Here is a 21,649-nt window from a genome sequence, read left to right as displayed (position 1 = left end):
AGGAAACGAGAATGTTGGGAGCAAAACCAGCAAATATTCCCATGGACCATAAAGTTCAGTTGTTTGAAGAAGGGTCAAAACCAGTTGATAGCAAAAGCTATCGCTCCCTAGTAGGGAAGCTATTATATGTATCTGTGATCAAGCCGGATATTGCTTTAGCAGTAAGCAAAGTTAGCCAGTTTATGGACAAACCAACTGAGGTACACTGGAATGCAGACATAATGATTCTCAGATAACTAAAATCTTCTCTTGGAAAGGGGTTATTGTTCAAGAAAGGTGGAACTCTAGAGATAGTGGCCTATTCTGATGCTGACTATGCTGGATCTGTAGTAGATAGAAAATCTACCACAGGATTCTGTGTGTTTTTGGGAGACAACTTGATTTCTTGGAGAAGTAAGAAACAAAATGTGGTTTCCATGTCGAGTGCAGAATCAGAATATCGGGCTATGACCCAAACAACTGCTGAATTTATGTGGGTTCGTACTGTTCTTCATGATCTTTAGGTGAAGGTTTCATCTCTTATGACCATGATGTGCGATAACAAGGTTGCAACATATATAGCGAACAATCCTGTCTTTCATGAGAGAACAAAGCACATTGAAGTTGATTGCCACTACGTAAGGGATATGATTCAAGCTGGACATATCACTACCAAATATCTAAAGTCGGAAGATCAAGTTGCAGATATGTTTATAAAACCCCTTGCTAGACCAAATTTCTCAAAATGTTGTGACAAGCTGAGCATGATTGATATCTATGCTCCAGCTTGAGGGGGAGTGTTGAGAATAGGTGGTTTAAGTTTAAATCTTCTTAGTTTGGAGGTTATTTGATATTTTTACTTAATAATGGACTTAGATGTAATTTATTGTTTTGGCCTCTCTCTATTTAACATAGAGAGCAACCCTAATATGAATGAACGAGTTTTTCTTCCTGTGCAGCCGTCTCTCTCTCTCTACCTAGGGTTTGGTGCATCTCTCTACAAGAATCAATGTGGAATAAGATAGCGGGTGGAATGAGAAAGGTGGCTAAGGAGGTATTGGGTGAGTCTAAAGGCGATGCACCACTAGGTAAGGATACATTGTGGTGGAACGAGAATGTCAAATTAGCTATTAAGGTTAAAAGAGAGTGTTATAGAAATCTAAGTAAGAGTCGTGATAATGAGAATTTGGAGAAGTATATGATAGCAAAGAAGGAAGCTAAAAAAGTAGTTTGGACGCGAGGGATAAGGTATATAAGGAGGTTTATGACAAGTTGGATACCAAAGAGGGCGAGAAGGATATTTATAGGCTTGCAAAGATGAGAGATAGGAAATCGAGGGATCTGGGTATGGTTAGATGTATCAAAGATGAAACGCAAAGGGTTTTAGTCAAAGATGAGAAGATTAAGGAGAGATGAAAAAAATATTTTGATAAGCTATTTAAAGAAAGTCATGCTCAGGATCTTTGAGACTTCTCCATTCCTTTTCATGAGATGAATCGTGACTTCATGCGCAAGATTCAAAAGAAAGAAATTGCAGAGGCTTTGAAGAAAATGAAATCAAGAAGGGCAGTTGGCCCAGATGGTATACCTATCGAGGCTTGGAAATGCTTGGGAGAGAAAGGTTTAGAATTGTTGACAAATCTTTTTAACAAGATTTGGCGGACAAATAAGATGCCTAATGAGTGGAGGAAGAGTACTTTAGTGCCTCTATATAAGAATAAGGGTGATATACAAGATTGCACAAACTATCGTGGTATAAAACTCATGAGTCATACTATGAAACTTTGGGAGAGGGTGATTGAGTCTAGGTTGAGGAAGGTTGTCATGATATCGGAGAATCAATTTGGTTTTATGCCTGAAAGATCAACTATGGAAGCTATACATCTTCTTAGACAACTTATTGAGCGAAATAGAGAGAGGAACAAAGATTTGCATATGGTTTTTATTGATTTGGAGAAGGCATACGATAGAGTACCTAGGGACGTTCTCTGGTGGACAATGATGAAGAAAGGTGTTTATCTCAAGTACATTAGTATAATTAAAGATATGTATGAAGTAGTAGTAACCAATGTCCGCACTTGTGGAGGGGTGACAACCAATTTTCCTTATAACGGTTGGGTTATATCAAGGATCTGCTTTAAGCCCTTTCCTATTTGCTATAGTGATGGATGAGCTTATGAGATCAATTCAAGAAAATGTGTCGTGGTGTATTTGGTTTGTTGATGATATTGTTTTGATTGATGAGTCTAGAGCTGAGGTTAATGCTAAGTTAGAATTATGGAGACAGACATTGGAAGCAAGAGATTTTAAGTTGAGTAAGAGTAAGACAGAATACATGGAATGTCGATTTAGTAAGCAACGAAGTAATGATGGGAGTGTAGTGAAGCTTGGTGAGCAAGAAATACAGGTGGATGATTGTTTCAAATATTTGGGATCTATCATTCAAAAGTATGGAGAAATTGATGGAGATGTAAATCATAGGATAAAGGTTGGGTGGATGAAATGGAAGAGTGCAACTGGAGTGTTGTGCGATCGTAGAATGCCATTGCGGTTGAAGGGAAAGTTTTATAGGACGACGATTAGGCCCGCTTTACTATATGGTACAGAATGTTGGGTTGCCAAGAGACATCATATTCAAAAAATGAGTGTAGCTGAGATGCGTATGCTGAGATGGATGTGTGGAAATACAATAAAAGATAAGATTCGGAACGAGGAGATACGTAAGGAGGTAGGCGTTGCACCCATTGAAAATAAGATGAGGGAGAATCGTTTACGGTGGTTTGGACATATTCGGCGAAGGCCTAATGATGCTCCAGTTAGAAGGATGGAGAAATGGAAAAATATATTAGTTAAAAGAGGTCGGGGTAGGCCTATGAAGACATGGATGGAGGTGATAGGAAAGGATATGAATGCTTTGAACCTCACCGAGGACATGGCATTGGATAGAAATGATTGGAGGAGAAGGATTCATGTGGAAGACCCAGAATGATTTTCTTTTTTTGGTTCATATCGCCGACCCCAATTGTTTTGGGATGAAGGCGTAGTTGTTGTTGTTTGTGGTTGATATATATATATATATATATACATGTACAACTTAAGAGTTTGTGCCACTACTAGAAATACACAAATTAAGCAACAAAATAGGGCACACTAATCTAGTCTCTGTGCATAACAACACAATCTGGTCATGACTTGGAAGTTGGTACATATTTCGTGCAATGACTATAACAACATATAAATTCCATTAGTAAATACCCAGTCCTTCCGTTTAAATAATTAGACTGCCAAAGTTGCACATATTTCGGCAAGATGCACCTTGAGAAAGGTAAGAACCCGTTGTTCACAGGTATGTGTATATGAATCAAAGGAAAAGACCTCTAAGAAGAAGCCAAGCAAATGTATCCCATTTTTGCCAACTGCTGCATCACATCCAAACCCATAAGTGCCCATGATGAAACTATCTTGCATAATCATGAATATGAAGATCACTATGGTTTTAGAAGGCAAACCTCTTCAAATTGCAAGTATATATTACGCTTAGAAACAACATTGAACTTAGCAGAAACTAGTAAAGTTGCTCCATTTTCCTGCAGTATAAAATGAATCAAATGTTAAGAGAAAACTAAAAGCTAAGCACTTATATATATATATATATATATATATATATATGAGTGATGTGTAGCTGTGCAATCACTAGGAGAGTAATGTCAGCGGGATGACGTTGAAAATCCATCAAATGGCGCAATGGATGCTCAGCATCAATTTTCGCAAAAATAGCTTTACTGGTGCACTAAATGTGCGCCAGTAAAGATCTGGGCTGGGACCTTTCCTGGCACACACTTTTAGTGTGCCAGTAGAGGTCTTTGGTGCAAATTGATATCGAGTGTCCATCGTGCCACGCGATGGATGCTCAGCGTCATCCTGCTGGTAGTTGAGCACCTAAGGGTTGTGCAGTCACCACTCTCTCTCTCACTATATATATATATATATATATATATATATATATATATATATATATATATATATATATATATATAGTGTTCTAGATACCGATGGATCATTTACAGATCAACCTAACAAACATGAGGTTCATAAAGCATTGAGAAAGCCTCCTTTGTATCAGGATTAAGTAATTAAAAGTCAAAATAGAAAAACATCCACAAAAAAGTTCACTTGTTCAAAGAGAAATTTGGGTGTATATTTGCTGCCTGTGGTCTCTGGAGTCTGGCTTTCTTTTTTTTATTTTTTTTCTTAGGAAAACTGAACCCTACAGATGTGATCTGCATGGTCCTCTTAGTAGATCATCTGATTCCGATGTATAAGCAGGTGTTTTGGGGGCTTCATAAATCAACGGTCGACAACACCATGATTTCACAGATCCAAGGTTTGATCATTAGCCAACTGACCATGCTGAACACATATACAGTGTCATATTGAGTCAAAAGAACATGCACATGAGTTTCCAGGTTGTCCACACATGCAGTCGACTGTAGCAAATATGTTCGACAAGAACATCATTTTAAAAAATGTAATGAAGCATCTAATTTTTGGTACCTACAACGGTACAACCCCTGCTTATGCTTTTATAATATTTAGGATATACCCGATATATTTACCTCAGTATTATCATTTCTTTTTGCTATTGACCTCCACTAGCTTCAAGAGCATAGAGCAGAAATCATGGCCATTTGGGATTGATGTCACCATAAAAAGCATACTGAACCCAATATGTGCACCTTCAATCCATAAAATCAAAACTGTGATCCATGAAACTTTTAATCTTGTGCTGTAGTAGGATGAGAATGGAAAACCTTTTAAGTCCTCCCACCCAGAGAACGTATCTTAGTATCTTGTTTACTTAATTTGATGAACTAAGCAGACCATTCATTTGAATTGTGAACCTAACAACAGCCAACTTTTGATGCAGACTGACCAGGTTAAGTTACTAGGCCACAGAAGCATGCTACATGCATGAAATGATAGTAAACCTTTGCAACCAAGCCACATTAACAATAGAAGTGGATAGAATTTTACAATGAGGCCACTTTTGACCCCCTTTTCCTTCAACAAAAATTTCCAACATCAGAGCATGATAATCCACCACTATTCAAAATAAGCATATGAATATATGCAACAAAAATGGAGAAAATGAAACAACCATCTAATTGAGAGACATCAAGTGATTTCCCAGCATGTCAATCTCTCCTTTACGAAACAACCAAGTAACCAACACACTGCCAGTCTAGACTTTTAATATTTTACTCCACAAGTGGAATTGCATTGGACGGGCATTACAGTAGGGAAATGAACAACATGATAAAGGAGTTTCCCTACATAAATGATTCAAGAGGATCTTAAGGATTTCATAGAACCTATAGTGTCTTGCTTCACTACCCCTCCCTATTCCTCCCATTCTATGTGTAAATGATTCAATGGATTCTGAGTATTTCACGTAACCACAGTATCTTTCTTCACCAACCCTCCCACTTCCTCTTCCCCAAACAAACCACCAACAGATAAGAAAGGAGAAAGTCATCATGATTTTATTTTCCCAAATAAATACACTTCGGGGGTGGCTGGGTGGGTGGGGGATTGGGGTGTTGTTTCATGCCCTTTCCTATGAAAGAAGATCTCTCAGAGGAAGTAGGGTCTCTTTTCTACAAAGAGTGAAACAAACATGTCTATGAGAAATATATGGTGGAACCCACGTAATAAATGCTAAAAATCATTTTTCCTATCAAAATGGTTTCATACCTCCCTCCCTCCCTGGGGAAGCACTTTCCTTCCAAAATGGCTCTTTCAAAGAAAAGAGGCTTCCCTTGAGTGCGAGAGTAACTGTTAAAATCTAAGTCACATGGACTCAGCTAAAAGGCCGATGCACCCACGTCGCCCGTACCCGACACGGGTGCGGCTTTGGACACGGGGTGGACACGGTCAACGAAGTGTCAAACTCGGTCAATGCACCGGAGCCGAGTCCATCCACATTTTGGACTCGGTCAACTTTGACTGAGTCTATTTTTGTCTATTTATTAAAATTAATTTTGGACTCAGTCAACTTTGACCGAGTCTATTTTTGTCTATTTATGATTATATATATATATATATATATATATTGTCAACTTTGACCGGTCAACTTATTGCTTTAAAATTTACAATCTTATTATTGTTATATATTTATATTTTTTTAAATATATATATATAGTCGTGTCCCCGTGTCCAAAATTTTTGAAATTGCTCCGCACACGTGTCGCACCCGTACCCGTACATGCACCCATGTGACATAGGTTAAAATATATATTGAATATGTATTTGTGTATATACATATATAGGTATATATATATATATATATTTGTGTAAATATTATATATATATATATGTGTTTACATATTATATATATTTATTTTTCTAAGATTGTAATAGGAAACACCCTCTACGGGTATTTTCATAATTATGTTCTTGTAATAGGGACTGTTTGTAAAACTCGTAAAAAAAATTGTTGGATCCAGGTCGGATCCGAATTCGGACCGACCCGGATCCAAACATGCAGTCGGGTCGGGCACCACCTTGCTGCCACTGACTGCATGCTTTAAAACAATAAAGCACGCATGGGAGGGACAACCATCGATCCCCTCCCCCACACGTCGGCGGCCTTCCCTCCACCTGGCGATCACTGCTCTCTCCCCCGGCTGCCTCCTCTCATCCCCCCGCAGCCACCAACGGCCACAGTCACCGGCGACCGAAGCCGCCAGCCATCACCTTCTTCCTTCTCTCTGCTGCGAAGGCATCGGCGACCAAAGCTGCCAGCCACCACCTTCTTCCTTCTCTCTGCAGCGAAGGCATCGGCGACGCACCGCCTTTCGCTCCGGCACCCCCCGTTCTCACCCTGCGTCGGGCCACCTACCGCTGGCAGCCTAGGTGCGTACCCCTCTGCCGCTTCTTCTCCCCCTTTTTTCTTTTCTTCTCCCCCCCCCCCCCCCCTTTCTTTCATTTTGCTGGCAGGGAGCCGCTCCTTGTGTCGGCTCGCTTTTCCGGAAGGGGGCTCCGCCCCCTACCTCCTGTGGATTTTCCTGGCAAGGGCGGAGCCCCTGCCTCTTTCTTGTTTTCCCGACAGGGGACAAAGCCCCTGCCTCTTTCTTGTTTTCCCGACAGGGGACAAAGCCCCTGCCTTTTGCTGTTTTTTCGGCAGGGGGTTTTGCCCCCTGCCTCCTGTGGTTTTCTGGCAGGGGCCTCTACCCCCCTGCCCCCACTCTACCTTGTGTTTTTCGGCGGGGGGTTTCGCCCCTCTACCTTGTGTTTTCCGGCAGGGGGCGAGGCCCCTGCCTTCTTGTGTTTCCTGGCAAGGGGCTTCGCCCCTCTGCCTTGTGTTTTTCGGCAGGGGGCGAGGCCCTTGCCTCCTTGTGTTTCCCGGCAGGGGGTGAGGCTCCCCCTGCTCTCCTGTGTTTTGCCGGCAGGGGGCGAGGCTCCCCCTGCCTCCATTGGTTTCTTCGCAGGGGGCGAAGCCTCCCCTGCCTTCTTCCTAATTCCGGGCAGGGGGCGAAGCCCCCCTGCATCTTATTTGTTTTCTGGCAGGGGGCTTCGCCCTCCTGCCTCGATCTTGTTGCCGGCAAGGGCAGAGCCCCTACCTTTCTCATTTTCAGCAGGGGGTTGCGCCCCCTGTCCTGTTTCCTGTTAAGGCAGGTCCGGCAGGGAGCCTCTACTCCCTCCCTGCCTTTTCTGTCCTGGCAGGCAGAGAGCATGAGCTCCCTGCCTCTGTGGCTTTTTGTCAGCAAGAGTGAGGCCCCTGCCTCCTCGTAGTTCGCTAACAGCAAGTCAGTAGGGGCTCGCAGCCCCTGCCCCTGTTTCTTGCTCGTAAAGCAGGTTCGTCGGGGGCACGCTACCCCTGCTTCTGCTTCCTTCACGTCAGGACGATGGCAGTGCCCCCGACCTTTTTTTGGTGTTAGCTTGCTAAGATTGTCGCTTTTGCAGCTCGTACGACAGATCCCGCTCGTGCTCCGCGACCAGAGCCGTCCATCGCTTACACCCGCAGACGTCAGCAAGCTCGCAACTCCCCAAGGTAGGGGAAGATTGCACGAAGGACTTGACAATTGAATTAAGTTCAATTAACTAAAAAGGACAATTAAGTAAATATATATACAAATATATATTTATACGAGCACATTTAACTCAAGGATGCGGTTTTAAGATCTTGTCTTTTACTTTCTATCAGTCTTTACTTTGTCGTCGCGCATTGCGCCCAGGCTTTGCGTTGCACTCCTGCTTACAATCTTTACTTTACTGTCATGCTTTGCGCCCAGGCTCTTGCTTTTGCATATATGTTGTTATTGCCTTGCCACTGCAGATGATGCTCAAGTTCTCGCTCATTGCATGCGCTTTAGAGGCATCCTCGTGGAGGATGCAAGAGGCACTTATCGCTCTCCCTCTTGCGACAAAAGTTGAGTCGGGAGCTTAGCGATTCATCCTCATCTAAGGAGAGGGATATCTCGCAAGGATCCTGGTTCTTCGAGTACGTAGTCATGCAGACGATTCAGAGTTCGAGCGAACTTCTTAGCGGGGGTTTTGTTGAGAAACATGTATCCTGTCTATCGAGGACGGTATCGGGCCATGCGAGGCATGTAGATACCCCGATAGCGGATGAGATTCTAGAAAGTTGCATGCCAAATGTTGGCACAAGCTGCTGGCTGTTTCAAAAGATAAAGAATGTCAAAAGTAAAGTTTGAGAAACATTACATCTTTGTGAAACACTTCTGTTGAGGCTTCTATTGAGGAGCTATACCCCTTTCATCCTAGAGTATTTGTAGTCGTGCACTACACGCTAGTACTGCGATGATCGGATGAGACGGTCGTGCGCATTCGAATAGTGATAAATGCACAATGTTGTAATCACTAAAGTGGTGACTGTTTCGCCTTCACAGGCAAGATGCTCGAGTGGTTTAAAGACCACAGCATAGAATGGGTCGTTAGTTAAGCAACCCCTAACGCACTCATTCGCTTCTTGTTGTCTGTCAAGGGAGATGACAGAGCAGTACAAAACTCCGATGGACAGGCCATTAATGACAGTCACGGGCGAAAGACCCGACTTCCCCAGTCATCGGAGGTTAGGGGAAAGGGGCTACAAAAGTTAGCTCAACACTTCTGCAGAAGTTGGATGCATCCGTGGCACTGCTTACCTGCCTTTGGGGAATCCTCTCTCGGCTAAAGTCGTCCCCTTAGGAGCGGACTCAACTAGCTATTCGGGTTATTGAAAATACATAGAATAACAGACGCCCGAACTAGTCTTAGTTGTTTCTACGTTTTGGCTACGCGTACCCACAGATAGTAATATCGAAACATAAAGTTTGTTCACACTGGTTGATTGCTTGCTTGCTCGGTAGTTCAGTATGCTACTCGTTGAGCTATGCACGCCTATCAAAGCGTTACTCTAGTTGGTTAAACTGCTTACGCAGTTCTTTGTTGAGTAATAACTAGCTTCTCATACTAGTTAAATGCTTAAATTTTATTTCTCCTCTCTCCATCAAGGTGATCTTAGGCTCCGATTCAGGAATCGAGCCTTGGACATAACCCCAAAGCCCTTTTCCTTTAATATGCGCCTCCATATTTCTAGCCCAAACGTGATAGTTGGAGCCATTAAGTTTAAAGTCGAAAGAGAAATGGAAGTCTTTTTCACACATTGGAAAGGAGAAATGAGAAAAAAAGATATGTACCCTAAGAGATTTTTAGATCTTTTTTGGTGAAAGAATCTTCTAAAGTATTGGATGAACAAAAGGATCCACCCCAATCATCAAATATTTGAGGGCACGTTTTTTGAGGCACAGAAAAAATGTGAGAATCCACACGATCTTTCTTTCTCCAACCTCGCTCTGATACCATGTAAAAGTATCTTCAACGAGATATTATAATCAAAACCTTAATATTCTTTATGATAAACACGTGCACACATGCACAATAAGAACTCTTAAAACAGTTGTGCACAAAAGCACAACCCACTAAATCTCACAAATGCTCAAAGGCATAAGAGAATAAAAACACTTTATTAGTCACTTGGGCTTTGACCCAAAGCTCTACCAAATACAATAGAGGGAGACCCTTTATACAGGGCAAGGAAAGACCCTTGGAAGGGCTCCCACATAGTCGTTGGAGCCCCCCAAGGTACTTGAGTACATTGAAAAAGAAAAAAGAAAAATAGAAAAAGAAAAGAAAAAAAGGAAATTACAAAAAGCATATTCAAGAATTGAATATGCATAAAATGTGTGAAAAGACGAAACTACCCCTACGGCTAATAATAAATATATATATATTATATATATATTAGGTAGATACATATACATATTATATATATATATATGTATACATATTATATATATATGTATATGTATTACCTTATATATATATATATATAATATATATTGGATTACAAGATTCAATTACATAATTTAACAATTCCCCCCTTGTGTTTTATAAATAGGGATTAGGGACCTCTAGTCCCCTTATATGCATTTTTTGTGCATTCGTTCATCAATAAATTGATTATTTTTTAAGTGTGTTCACTTGGCCCTTAGTGGTTTTTGTGCTTGAACCCATATTTGGGTTGTGTGAGTGCCTTTTTTTGCCCTTAGTGGCTCTTGTGCATGAACCCTATTGTGTTTGTGTAAGTTGTGAGAGCACCTTCATTTCATTACATGGTATCAGAACTTTGGAGTATCGACTCTTGAAGACGAGTTGCATGTGTGGATGTGAGTTCATGGATTGTGTGATCGTGGAGCTCGTGGTGTTCGAAAGAGTGTTGTCCTTCTTGTCTCCCTTTTTCTCTCTTTCTCTCTTTCTCTCTTTCTCTATATCCTCTTCATCTTGGTCACCATCATTCCCGTGAGACTAAATGATTTCAACTATGTGATGTGGGTGTCAATCGTAAAACATCGAATTTGGAACAAGGGTCTATAGGGTTAGGTGGATGGGACCGAAAAAGAGCCAAAAATTATGCTCACAAAGAATGACAACGAAAAAAAAGTGGCACTCTAAGGAGATGACACGAACAAAGTTATTGCCAATTATAAGAAAAAATGGAATGAATGGAAGATGGGGCACTCTAATATTATGTTGTGGCACATCAATAGTGTGGATATAAAGAAATGTGCTAGCTTAGCAAAGTTTGATTATGATAGCGATGCTTGGAAATATCTTCAAAATATGTACTTAAAGGATATTGCGCATGTATATAACGTCTAAAATAAATTAAGAATCATGACCCAAGAAAACATGGGCATAAGAGAATACCATAATGCTTTATCTTTACTATGGGATGAGTTAGCTCCCTTGGAGCCCAAATGGCATTGTCCCATGGACACTGAACTCCATGAAAAACAAGTTAATACAAAGTACTTCTATCAATTAGTAAATGGATTTATACTTGAATTTGAGGGAACTATGTCCGCTCTCAGTCATAGAGGAGGTATTTCTTCCATAGTAAAAACACTAGAAGAATTAACTATGGAAGAAAATAGGTTAAAAAAATCTACCCCCTCCAAAGCTGAAGACTCCGTTCTTGCTATGTCAAGACCCGAAAATCATACAAGGACCTACAAGCCTCCCCACTTTGGAAGAAGCTCCAATGACTATAAATCCAAAAATAATATCATATGTTATTTTTGCAACGAGCCAAGTCACATCAAAACTTTTTGCCCAAAGAGGAGAAAAGAAGATAGAAGATAGGAAAACAAAGTGACCTCCATGGGGCCATCATTAAAAAAAAATGGTGTAGATAATGCTCCAAAAATATTGGATCGATGTCACTAGCTCAACTAGTGGAGGCACTACAACTACTATTCAAGAACCAAGCTTCTCCCCTCTCCAATGCAGCCGCATCTATATGCGTTGATCCTAGTAAGACTTCTTGGATTCTTGATTTTAGTGCATCTTTCCATATGAATCCTAATGAGTTCATACTATCCAAATATCATATTAACCCAAATGATTTTTATGTTTCAACCACCGATGGGACTTCCTTGAAAATTAAAAATTTTGGAACATTAAAAGATTTTTCCAAAAATAGTCAAAAAATTTATGTATCAAACATTAGAGTAGTACCAAAATTAAATTTGAATCTTCTATCTATTTTGCAAATTGCCGACCATGGATGTAGATGTAAAAGTATCTCCAAACAAGATACTAAGATCAAGACCTTAATATTCTTGATAATAAACCCGGCACACATGCACAATAAGAACACTTTAGAACACTTGTGCACAAAAGCACAACTCACAAAAACTCACAAATGCACAAAGGCATAAAAAATATTGGAATCACTTTATTGAGCACTTGGGCTTTGACTCAAAGCCATAAAGAATACAAGAGGGGGAAGCCCCTATTTATAAGGAAGCAAAGGAGCAACATAGGGGGCTCCCAAGAGAGTCGTTGGGAGCCGCCAACGGTCACATATGTGACCGTTGGAGGCTCCCCAACAACTCTTTGGGGAGCCTCCCTATGTGGCACAAAAAAAAAAAGAGCAAAAAAGAAAAAAGGAAAAAGTAAAAAAAGAAAAAGCAAAGTTACAAGCATATTCCAAAATGGAATATACGTAAAACAGGAATTTACATAAATACCCTTTTGGGTGGATAAGAATATATATATATATATATATGAGATTACAAATATCGATACATAATTTAACACCCCCCCTCAAACTTAGGGCAAGATGACCGAGAGTTTGCCAAGGAGAAAGTTGAATCTTGGGGCACATAAGGCTTTGGTGAAAAAATTTGCCAACTGATATTATGAAGTAACATAAGGTAGATCAATGACTCCTTTTAAGTAGGCTTCACGAACATAGTGACAGTCTATTTCAATGTGTTTAGTCCGCTCATGGAAAGTATGATTTTTGGCAATGTATATTGCACTCTTGTTATCACAACATAGCTTAGTGGGCCCTTCAATAGTGATCCCCATGTCTTTAAGCAGCTGATGAATCCATACAATTTTCATGGTAGTAGTTGTCATGGCACGATATTCAGCTTCAGTCGAAGATAGAAAAACTTTTTGTTGCTTCTTACATCTCCATGAGATTAAAAAATCACCTAAGAATACACAAAAACCAGTGGTGGAGTGACGGTTATTTGGGACACCTCCCCAATCAGACTCAGTATAGGCAATTAATTTTAACTCAGAAGAGGATGACAGAAAAACTCCCTTATTAAGAGTACGCTTTAGGTATCTTACGACACGTAAGACGGCACTCATGTGAATAGAAGTTGGTGCATGCTGAAACTGACTTGCCGTATGTACTGCATGTGAGATATCTGGTCTGGTAATACTCAGGTACATCAACGATCCTACAAGTTGTCTGTAGGGAGTAGGATCGGAGAGAAGAACACCATCATCAATCTTCATTTTAGCTCCTACTATAACAGGAGTTTCATAAACTTTATCATCTGTAATACCTGACCTGTCAATAATCTCAGATGCAAGCTTAGTTTGAGACAAAAAATACCCTCTATGAGAGTATACTACCTCAATACCCAAAAAATAAGTTAAAAATCCCAAGTCAGACATTTCAAACTTATCCTTTAAAATTGATTATATGCTTTTAATCCCTTTAGAATCGCTTCCGGTTATAAGCATGTCATCCACATATAGAAGTAAAATAACAATCCCTGCATTAGATTTTCTAACAAACAAAGCAGTATCAGTAAAACAGGATGAAAAACCATTTTCTAACATTACGGAGTTAAACCTATCATACCAAGCCTTGGGGGCTTGTTTCAAACCATAAAGTGCTTTTCGAAGGCGAAGCACTTTTCCTTTAGGAGACTCCATTCCAGGAGGAGCATCCATATACAGTTCTTCGTTTAGATCTCCGTTTAAAAAAGCATTCTTAACATCCATTTGATAGATGTTCCATTTGTTGATTGAGGCAACGGTTATAAGACATCGGACGGTGACCATTCGAGCTACCGGGGCAAAGGTCTCTTCATAATCAATCCCATATTCTTGACTATATCCTTTTACAACTAAACAAGCCTTGTATCTCTAGAGAGTCCCATCACTCTTAGTCTTAACCTTAAACACCCATCTACACCCTATTGCTTTCTTATCTTTAGGAAGGTCTTGAAATTCCCATGTCTTTGCTCTCCTTAGAGTTTCAAGTTCATTATCCATAGCGACTATCCATTTCGGACATTTTTGTGCTTCCTCGAAGTTTCTAGGTTCTATGTAAGAGTGAATGGCGCTTAGACAAGCTCTATATTTAGGTGAAAAAGACTCATATGAGATGAACCTAAAAGGGGGTTTTCTCTGTCTTTCGGTCCTACGAAGGATTTCCTCACTTTTAGGAGTAGTCCCACTAGCATCATCATATCTTTCGAGGGCACTTCTGAAAGTATTCTTATCTCTATGAGTGTAGGTTATGGGATCTCTATGTGGTTCCTCATTGACATGTTGATGAAACGTTGGGAGCACAGAATTGGTTTCATTATTACTTGAGTCATTTTGATTCGACTCATCATCACTAGTATCATCATCTTCAGTCAACAGATCAAAAAGAAAAGAATAGTCTATATTCTCGTCATTAGATTCAAATTTTTCGAAACCACTGATATTTTCCAAAAAACTTACATTTTTAGAAACATATAGTTTATCATTTTTAATATCATAACAACGAAAACCTTTTTGAGTTTCGGAATAACCAAGAAAGGCACAAGGAATGACTTTGGGGGAGAGTTTGTCATTTTTATCAGTATAATCAGGTTCTTTTTCGTATAATTTTTCAAATGGGGAAACCTTGTTCAAGATTTTTTATGGGAGTCTATTTATGAGATAGACTGATGTAAGGGTTGCCTCAGCCCAGAGTCTTTTCGGAATATTTTGTGAAATGAGCAAAGTTCGTGTTGTTTCAATAATATGCCTATCTTTTCGTTCAGCCAACCCATTTTGTTGTGGGGTTTTAGGACAAGATTTTTTATAGAGAATACCATGATTTTCAAGATAACTTTTGAATTCATTGGAAAGATATTCGCCACCCGAATCGGTTCTAAGAAATTTTAAACTTCCATTAAATTGATTTAAAATCATCATATGAAATGTTTTAAAAATTGAGAAAACTTCATGTTTATGTTTAAGAAAATATATCCAACTAAATCTAGTGTAATCGTCGACAAAGATAACATAGTATGAGAAACCTCATTTAGATATCACCGGAGCCGGACCCCATACATCGGAGTGAATAATTTCAAAAGATTTTGTTGTAAACATGGATCTTTGAGAAAAATGAAGACTTTTCATTTTCCCAAGAATACATTCATTACATACAAAATTTTCATTACAAAGATGCTTAATAAAAGGCAAATAAGAGATTTTAACAATGTTGGGATGACCCAATCTCTTATGCCATACATGAATATCTTTGTTTTGAGCAACATTACAAAATTGGTTTTTTGGAATTTTGAGAAAATCAACATAGTAGAGGTCTTCTCTCCTAGAGCCTTCCCCAATCAACTTCCCAGACTGGCGATCCTGTATCTAACATTTATTCGAAGAGAATTTTATATCGCAACCATAGTCCGAGAGTTGAGAAACCGAGAGTAAATTTAAGTTTAGTTTTGGTATAAGACGAATTTTTGGAATAAAGAAGTCTTGCTTTTCAAAACTGCCCATTCCTTTAATTTCAAGAGGTGTTCCATCCACCGTTGAGACAAAAGATGGAAGAGAATTTTTAGAAAAATCAGAAAGAAAACAAGAACTTGGAGTCATGTGAAATGATGCACCGGAATCTAAGAGCCAAGATGTCTTACCGAGAGAAGAGGAGGATGACATAGCGGCTCCGGAAATGCCTCCTTTGAGAAGAGGTTGAAGAGCATCCACAATTTGTTGAAGGGAAAGAGGCTCATTTGATGAAGAAGGTCGTTCCTCTGGTTGGGATGCCATAGCCGCGGCAAGAATTTTCTTCCATTTGGGGCAAATGGGTTTGATATGCCCGGGTTCTTTACAAAAATGGCAAGTTAATTTGCTATAGTCTCTTTTGCCATATCGATCATTTCCTCCTTGTCCTTGATTTTTGAAATGAGGAGGTTTGTAGGCCTTCATATTATTCTCGGGTCTTGACACAGCATTAACTGCTTCATAATCATTTTGAGAAGGTGCAGCAAAGATGCTAGGATTATTTTTACTAATTCCCGTACGGGTTTCCTCACCACTTAGCTTAGTGATAACATCTTCAATAGAAAGAGATGTGAAGACGGATAGAAGAGAGGACCGAATTTGCTCAAATTCGGGTCTAAGACCATTTAGAAAATTAAAGAATCGATCTTCCTCTAGTTGTTTGTGTCATAACTCGATTGCTTCTCCGCTCTATTTTGGTTCGAGCATAACAAGCTCGTCCCAAATAGATGATAGTTCGACAAAATATTCCCGAATAGACAAATCGTTTTGTTGAAGGATCAATGCCTTCTTTTGGAGGTAATATTTGTGAGATAAGCCCCTTGAAGTATACATTTTTTCAAGGTACAACCAAGCTTCAGAGGCCTTTTTGAACTTAATGATGTTGGCGTTGATCTTTTCTACGGATGAAAAAATCCAAGACAAGATTTTGAAGTTCTTCATCTCCCACTCATCATGCCTTTTTGAATAATCTTCTAGGGCTTTTTGTCTATCTTCACCTTCAAGAATCTTAATATCCCCTTTTTCTATGATTATAAGTTTGGGTTCGGGTTCCGATATTGAACCTTGAACGTACCCCCAAAGATCTTTCCCTTTGATATGGGCTTCCATATTGCCGGCCCAAACATGATAGTTCGAACCACTAAGTTTAAAACCAAGGGAGAAGTGGGAGTCTTTTTCACCCATTAGAGAGGGAAGAAGATAGAAAATAACACGTACCTCAAATGATTTTCAAATCTTTCTTGACAAAAGATGCTTCTAAAATATTGCCCGAAGGAGATGATCCACTTCAAAACTTCAATAACTTGAAGGCACGTTTTTCGAAGCACTTCAAAAATGAAGAGATGCACGATCCTCCTTCTTCAACGAGGCTCTGATACCATGTAAAAGTATCTCCAAACAAGATACTAAGATCAAGACCTTAATATTCTTGATAATAAACCCGGCACACATGCACAATAAGAACACTTTAGAACACTTGTGCACAAAAGCACAACTCACAAAAACTCACAAATGCACAAAGGCATAAAAAATATTGGAATCACTTTATTGAGCACTTGAGCTTTGACTTAAAGCCATAAAGAATACAAGAGAGGGAAGCCCCTATTTATAAGGAAGCAAAGGAGCAACATAGGGGGCTCCCAAGAGAGTCGTTGGGAGCCCCCAACGGTCACATATGTGACCGTTGGAGGCTCCCCAACAACTCTTTGGGGAGCCTCCCTATGTGGCACAAAAAACAAAAGAGCAAAAAAGAAAAAAGGAAAAAGTAAAAAAAGAAAAGGAAAAAGAAAAAGCAAAGTTACAAGCATATTCCAAAATGGAATATGCATAAAACAGAAATTTACAGAAATACCCTTTTGGGTGGATAAGAATATATATATATATATATGAATATAAATATATATGAGATTACAAATATCGATACATAATTTAACAGTAGAATCTTTTTTTCATCTAGTGGTGGGATTGGTGCAGGATCTCCAGTCCGAGAGGCCAATTAGGCAAGACCCTAGAAGTGGAGATCGATCTAGAGTTATCAAAGCAAGTTTTTTGTAAATTTTGTTGAAAAGAAAGACGGAAAATTGGCATAGGAGATTAGATCATCCTAGTATGTCAAAATTGCACTTGTTTTCATTTCTCAAAATTTGTAATTAAAATGATTTAGTTGGTAAATATTGCATTATTGGAAAAATGAAATCCTTGCCTTTTGGGTCTAGTCATTTTGTCTCTAAAGAACGGTGCGAGTTAATACATTCTGATGTATGGGGATCAGCACCGGTTATGTCTAAGGGAGGAGTATCATACTATGTTATATTTGTTGATAATTATAATAGACATACTTTAATATATTTTCTTAGACTCAAATTTGAAGTGCTTGATTACTTTCAAAAATTTTACGACTATGTTAAAAATCAATTTAAAGCAAACATTAAGATTTTTAGATCTGATTCTGAAAGAGAATTCTTATCAAATGTTTTAAATAATTACCTTGATCATTAATGAATTGTTCATCAGAGATCATAGTTATATACTCTATAACAAAATGGCTTAGCTGAAAGAAAACATCGACATATTATTGAAATCAAGGACTCTTCTTATATCAAAAAATGTTCCTAAAGATTTTTGGGCCGAAGTCGCTCTTACGGCGATTTATTTGATTAATAGAATGTCTTCAAACACTCTTGGAAACATTTCTCCTATAGAAAAATAGTTTAAAACCCCTCTAGATTATAAAAGATTGAGAGTTTTTGTTGTAAATGTTTTGTCCTTACTAACAAAAATGATAAACTTTTTGCAAAAGCTATTCCTTGTATATTTTGGGGATATACTGAAAATCAAAAATGATATAGGTGTCATGAGATTGAAAATGACAAACTAAAATTTCATGAAATGTTACTTTTCTTGAAACAAAAATAAATTTGATAAGATTGAATCTAAGAAATATTATTAATACTCTTTCCTTTTTTATCTTGCTAATATGCATGATAAAGTTGATGATGATTTTGATAATAATATGCATGAGAATAGTGATATTGACATTCATGATGTGCATGATAGTGACAATGAGGATACTCGTGATACACATAAGAATGATAATGAAAGTCATGATGTTGACATTCATGATGTGCATGATAGTGACAATGAGGATACTCGTGATGCACATAAGAATGATAATGAAAGTCATGATGATATAGTTGAACCACACAATGAAATTCAAGTGTATACTCATCGTACCGAAGATCATCCTCAATGTACCTTAGAAAAATATTCTCAAAACCAAGACATAGATCAATCTAGTATTAGAAGATCCATAAGGATCTCTAAAGCACCTAAAGCACCTAGTAGATTTGTGTCCTATGAATCCTTTAAACCTAGGTATAGAGCATGTCTTATGGCCATCCATTCATATGTAAAATCATCTTCCTATAATAAGGCTAAGAATCACTAAAAATGGATTAAAGCTATGAACAATGAATTAGAAACTCTAGAAAAGGCAAAAACTTGAGAAATCCAATCATTCCTTATAAAAAAAAAAAAACAGGGTGTAGATGGGTCTACAAAATTAAAACTAAAAGTGATAGGACTTTAAAAATATATAAAGCTAGACTAGTGGCCAAGAGGTACAGTTAAGGATGTGGAATAGACTATGAGAAAATATTTGCTTTGGTTGCTAGAATGACTACAGTTAGAATACTTATTGCTATAGCATTTATTAGAAAGTGGCATATTTTTCAAAGACTTGGTATGACTATTTGAGTAGTATGATGATTCAATTAGGTTTTAAATCTTGTTATACTGATATTGCATTGTTTGTTAAGTCTTCTAATACAGGTATAGTAATTCTACTTTTCTACGTGGATGACATGATTATTAAAGGAGGTGATAAGTAGGGAGTTAGTTATATCAAAGATGTCCTCAAGGCTAACTTTGATATGACACATCTTGGTTTCCTTCATTATTTTCTTGAAATTAGAGTTGCTTATTCACCTTGTGGTTATTTTTTATAACATACTAAATATGCAAGTGAGATAATAAAAATATTAAGACTTAATGATGGAGAACCTCTGAAAAATCTAACTCCATACAAACAAACAATTGGAGTTCTAACATATTTTCTATTACTCATCCTGACATTGCACATGTTATTGATTATGTCACTACAGTACATATGAGTATTGTAATGAGTATTATTAGATATATTGAAAAAACTATTAAACATAGTTTATTTTTTTGAACTTCTTCCCTATTGGAAGTTATTGCATATTCAGGCTCTGATTGGGGAGGAGATGTGAATGATCGGCACTTAACCACAAGATTTTGTGTTTTTGTAGGTGACTCCTTGATATCGTGAAAGTGTAAGAAACAAAAGGTATTTTTATCCTCTACAAAAGCATGGCCACCACTACTTCTGAGTTGGTGTAGTTGAGACAATTGCTTGAAGACTTTAGATTTCACACAGCAGAACCTTCAAGATTATGTTGTGACAACAAAAGTGCAGTCTACATCACAAGCAATCACACGTTTTATGAGAGAACTAATCACATAGAAATGGATTGTCACTATGTTAGAAAAGAATTCTGGAAGAAGGTCATTACATTGTCATATGTATCATTCAAGTATCAACTAGCAGACTTATTCACCAAGGCATTGTTATCTCCCATATTTCACTTCCTTCTTAGCAAACTCGTTGTTGTGACACTGTGAGTTTGAAGGGGGTGTTAAAATATATGTTGATTGCTATGTAACAGGGATTCGGATAGCAGGGTGTCGCACCCGCGTCGACGCAGGTGTGGATGCGGCATCGGGTGCGGTCAACCCGACCTTGGTTGTGTTGACCGCACCCATGGTCATTTCGGTCCATTTTTTGAATTTTTTTTAAATCGCCCTATGAAATGGGCTGCGGAATTTTTAAAAAAAAACTTGGGGGGGGGGGGGGGCTGCCCCCCTTGGACCCCCCTTTTATATATATATACATTTTTGCCCCTGCCGCACCCCCACACCCAAGGTTTTTGAAAGTGCTGCACCCCCGCACCCATGTGACATAGGTTGATTGTGTATTTGCGTATATATATATGTAATAGGTATATATATTTGTGTATATATTATATGTATTTTTTCTAAGATTATAATAAGAAATACCCTCTAGGGGTATTTTTGGTAATTATGCTCTTATAATCAGGACTGTCCATTAGGGGCAGTACAATTTTTTCTTTTTCTTTTTGTAATATTTTCTTTTCTTTTTTAGTGTGGGCAATATGGCATAGAGTCGTTAGGGGTATTCCCAACGGCTCTTTTGGGACCATATTCCCCCCTTGTGTTGTATAAATAGGTACCTCTAGTCGGCTTATGAGCAGTGTATTTTTTGTGCATTCTCTCATCAATAAATTGATTATTTTTTAAGTGTGTTCATTTGGCCCTTGGTGGCTTTTGTGCTTGAACCCATATTTGGGTTGTGTGAGTGACTCTTTTTTACCTTAGTGGCTCTTATGCATGAACCCTACTGGTTTGTGTTTGTGCAAGTTGTGAGAGCACCTTCATTTTATTACAGTAACAAACACCCCCTTAGAAGAATACAAGCAGGAAGAAAGTGTGATTACCTCCAGTATAGATGGGATACTCCAACGAACAACATTTCGAACAATGCCTCCATCAATCCGATCCCAGCATTCAAATTTCTGAAAAATTTGTCCCACCTGGCAACACTCAGTGCAACAAGTTGGACAGTGGCAGTAATAAGGAAGATTTCACTTTTAAGAAATTTCTAATTTAATCACTATTTAGTTGCTTTAAGATAATAATACCATGAGAAATCATGTCTGACTCAACTGTAAAAGATTTCCAGGATCACCATACATTGAATTGAACTAAATATTTTTGTAAATAGCAGTATAATCCTTTTGTATGCAACAGTGACATATAACCGTTGCTAGGTATCAGCTTAGATGAAGGGAAAGAAAGGAAGAATACTAACGTATCAAGAATAGTTTATCACTGTAGGTATCAATTTAAAAAGTTTGAACTAATC

The 21,649-nt window shown here is 38.5% G+C and overlaps 1 protein-coding gene across 2 annotated transcripts in view; it reads right to left on the bottom strand.

Annotated features, from left to right (window-relative positions):
- The window catches only part of LOC149842758 (putative plastid-lipid-associated protein 10, chloroplastic), a 46,784-nt gene that overhangs the window by 23,606 nt on the left and 1,529 nt on the right, over nucleotides 1-21,649 (bottom strand). The window contains exons 4-5 of one of the 2 annotated variants that reach the window (XM_089999407.1): nucleotides 21,222-21,317; nucleotides 3,489-3,566 (exon numbers count right to left, since the gene is read on the bottom strand). In XM_089999407.1, coding sequence (XP_089855533.1) covers nucleotides 3,489-3,566; nucleotides 21,222-21,317 — 174 coding nt within the window. The remainder of the gene's footprint in view (nucleotides 1-3,488; nucleotides 3,567-21,221; nucleotides 21,318-21,649) is intronic. The other variant, XM_089999408.1, reaches the window with a different exon arrangement.

The sequence above is a fragment of the Nuphar pumila genome, chromosome 3 (genome assembly GCF_984573655.1).
Source record: "Nuphar pumila chromosome 3, dmNupPumi1.hap1.1, whole genome shotgun sequence".
Taxonomy (NCBI): Eukaryota; Viridiplantae; Streptophyta; class Magnoliopsida; order Nymphaeales; family Nymphaeaceae; genus Nuphar; species Nuphar pumila.
Note: the sequence above shows the minus strand (reverse complement) of the source record. Positions and strands in the feature narration are given on the sequence as shown.